The following is a 3,209-nucleotide window of genomic DNA, read 5'->3' as shown; positions in this document are numbered from 1 at the left end:
GAAACAGACCCTTCGGTCCAACCCGTCCATGCCGGCCAGATATCCCAACCCAATCTAGACCCACCTGCCAGCACCCGGCCCATATCCCTCCAAACCCTTCCTATCCATACACCCATCCAGATGCCTCTTAAATGCTGTAATTGTACCAGCCTCCCCCACTTCCTCTGGCAGCTCACTCCATACACCTACCACCCTCTGTGTGAAAAAGTTGCCCCTTAGGTCTGTTTTATATCTTTCCCCTCTCACCCTAAACCTATGCCCCTCTAGTTCTGGACTCCCCCATCCCAGGGAAAAGACTTTGTCTATTTATCCTATCCATGCCCTTCGTGATTTTATAAACCTCTATTAGGTCACCCCTCAGCCTCCGACGCTCCAGGGAAAACAGCTCCAGCCTGTTCAACCTCTCCCTGTAGCCAAACCCTCCAACCCTGGCAACATCCTTGTAAATTAATGGGCATTTAAGCGGGCATTGGATAGGCATATGGAGGATAATGGGCTAGTGTAGGTTAGATGGGCTTGGATCGGCACAACATCCAGGGCCGAAGGGCCTGAACTGCGCTGTATTCTTCTATGTTCTATGTAAATCTTTAATGAATCCTTCCAAGTTTCCCCACATCCTTCCTACAGCAGGGAGGCCAAGACTGAACGCAGCATTCCAAAACTGGCCTAACCAAAGACCTGTACTGACGCAACATGACCTCCCAATACCTATACCGACCTCAGACTGGTTAGACAGAGGGACCTACCTTCCTTTTGGCTTTTCTCCCCCTCTCCCTTCGGCTTGCCTGTGTGAAAATACAGACAGAGAGAGCGGAGACATGAACATACAGAGGGTAACTGAGCAAACAGCTATGAACAGAGGGTAGCCTGTGATTTAACCCCAAAAGGGTCTCTGGGTGCTGGGCAATTTTAATAAGTAGCATTGTTCCCACTGCAGGATGAAACCAGCTGCCGAGGTTGGGGGGGAGGGGTCATCAGAGGGTGAAGCAACATCGGGGAGAGTTTATAAGGTTATTTCAGGATTGAAAGGATATTGGAGGGGGGTAGGTGGGAAAGGGGAGTGATCCCATCAGTTGTGATCAGACCGAATGGAACAGCAGGTTCGAGGGGCAGAGTGGCCTTACCCAGCTCCCGGCTCATGTGTAGTTTGTATCCTTGATGGATGGGGATGAAACATTCCCAGAGACTGGCTCAGGGCACACCAGGATGTTCCAATGTTTCCCGTGCCATTCCAGGTAGGAGAAATACCCCTCAACAGTGTCTCAGTAACACACCCATTACCAGAAATACCCCCCACAGTGCCTCAGTAACACCCCCATTACCAGAAATACCCCCCCACAGTGCCTCAGTAACACCCCCAATACCTGAAATCCCCCCCCACAGTCCCCCAGTAACACCCCATTACCTGAAGGGTCCTGCTCAGTTCTCTCCCCAGTTGTCAGAGCCACTTCACACTCTGACTCTGAGTCGGAGCGTGAGGCATCGTCCTCATCGTAACTGTCTTCACCGCTGCGTTTCCTCTTTCGCTTCTTCACAGCCTGAGAAGGGCACAGCAAAGGCCATCACACAACGGGCTAGTGGAGCTGTCAGAGCAAACCCAGCAGGTTCACAAAGCTGCTGGAGGACAGTCTGTGACCGGCATTATGCTCAGGTCTGAGGGGAAGGCGGGCGAGAGAATATCAGAGGGACATATGAAGGTAGCTCCCTCACTCTGCTCTGAGAGGCCAGGGCGAGGGAACTGTGAAATCTTCAAATCTGCCCATTCAGGGGGCTGGTCCGAAAACAACTTATTTGTGGGCGGCACGGTGGCACAGTGGTTAGCACTGCTGCCTCACAGCGCCAGAGACCCGGGTTCGATTCCCGACTCAGGCCACTGTCTGTGTGGAGTTTGCACATTCTCCCCGTGTCTGCGTGGGTTTCCTCCGGGACTTGTTGGGCCGAAGGGCCTGTTTCCACACTGTAATGTAATGTAATCTAATCTAATCTAAACACAATTTAATGTTAGTCACTCACAGGGTGTGGGGGTCTCTGTCGAGGCCAAGTCACTCACAGGGTGTGGGGGTCTCTGTCGAGGCCAGGGTTTATTGCCTGTTCCCGAGGTGCCCAGAGGGTGGTGATGAAGGGTGACAGTGGTTTCCTCAATTCCTAATGGGTTTGCATTCCTGACGCTGAGCCATTCAGCAGGGATTTGGCCCAAGCAGGTTGATACTGGAATTCCCACTCCTTACGGAACACCACGACGAGCAGATGCTGGATCGATTGATCCCGTCAGAGCAGAGATCAGGTCGATTCTGGGAGCAGTGTTCACCAGGAGCGGAGATGCAGTGCCAAAACGTGGCGACGGGGGTTTGGCTGCTGGGCTGGGTCAGCACCCGGCCAGCCCGGGAATCCCCAGGATCCTAACCGAAACACACCGACAAGATTCCACCAGACGGCACGAGCCCAGGAGATCCCAAAGAACTCTCCACATGCGGGTCACCCGATTCGACTCGGGTCAGGGGTTTGCTTAGCCCTCAAAGGAATCCCTCCCCAACCCTGCTCCCTGCCACAACCTCCCACACACTCTGCACGAGAGCGAGAACAGCACATTCATCCAAACCCCAGTAATTAAAGGACAACTCACTTTCACTGAGACTGGGCTCTCCTTGACTACCTGAGACTGTTCAGTGTCATCCTTCTCTTCTCCCTCTTCACCCTTCTCTTCCTCCTCTTGCCCGGGCGATTCTTTCGATTTACCATCTTCCTTGTCCTTCTTCTCTTCCTCGGCTGGCTGACTGGTTTCTGCCTGGGGAGGGAAGGTAATCAGGTTACACAAGGTCGAGTGTGTATTTTATACCCAGTGTACCACCCAGCCCCCAGGAAGAACCAAACCACCATCACCTTTTTGCTGGCGTCTTCCTTTTCCACCACTTTCTTGTCACTATCCATGAGCCTCCCTTCTTCCTTCTTCCCGGGTTCGGATTTTTCTGCCTTTTCCTCTTCATCCTCCAGCTCTAGTATTTTCACGTCGTTTTCCGTTCCACCCTCCATCTTTATGACAGCTGACAGGTAGGAGAAAGCAAGGAGATGTTTAAAAGTGACCGTAACTAGGACATGGGGTTTATGTGTCTGCGTCAGAAAGAGTGAGTGTTAGAAAGAGAGAGTGTGTGTCTGCGTGTGAGAGTTAGAGAGTGTGTGTGTGTGTGTGTGTGAGAGAGAGAGAGAGAGAG

The 3,209-nt window shown here is 52.4% G+C and overlaps 1 protein-coding gene across 1 annotated transcript in view; it reads right to left on the bottom strand.

Moving 5' to 3' along the window:
* The window catches only part of LOC122543273 (serrate RNA effector molecule homolog), a gene marked incomplete at its 3' end in the record, with an annotated part of 19,955 nt that overhangs the window by 7,801 nt on the left and 8,945 nt on the right, over positions 1–3,209 (bottom strand). Inside the window, exons 3-6 of the mRNA XM_043681752.1 lie at positions 2,881–3,041; positions 2,624–2,785; positions 1,406–1,538; positions 747–785 (exon numbers count right to left, since the gene is read on the bottom strand). Coding sequence (XP_043537687.1) covers positions 747–785; positions 1,406–1,538; positions 2,624–2,785; positions 2,881–3,041 — 495 coding nt within the window. The remainder of the gene's footprint in view (positions 1–746; positions 786–1,405; positions 1,539–2,623; positions 2,786–2,880; positions 3,042–3,209) is intronic.

This window comes from Chiloscyllium plagiosum, chromosome 43, assembly GCF_004010195.1.
Source record: "Chiloscyllium plagiosum isolate BGI_BamShark_2017 chromosome 43, ASM401019v2, whole genome shotgun sequence".
Taxonomy (NCBI): Eukaryota; Metazoa; Chordata; class Chondrichthyes; order Orectolobiformes; family Hemiscylliidae; genus Chiloscyllium; species Chiloscyllium plagiosum.
Note: the sequence above shows the minus strand (reverse complement) of the source record. Positions and strands in the feature narration are given on the sequence as shown.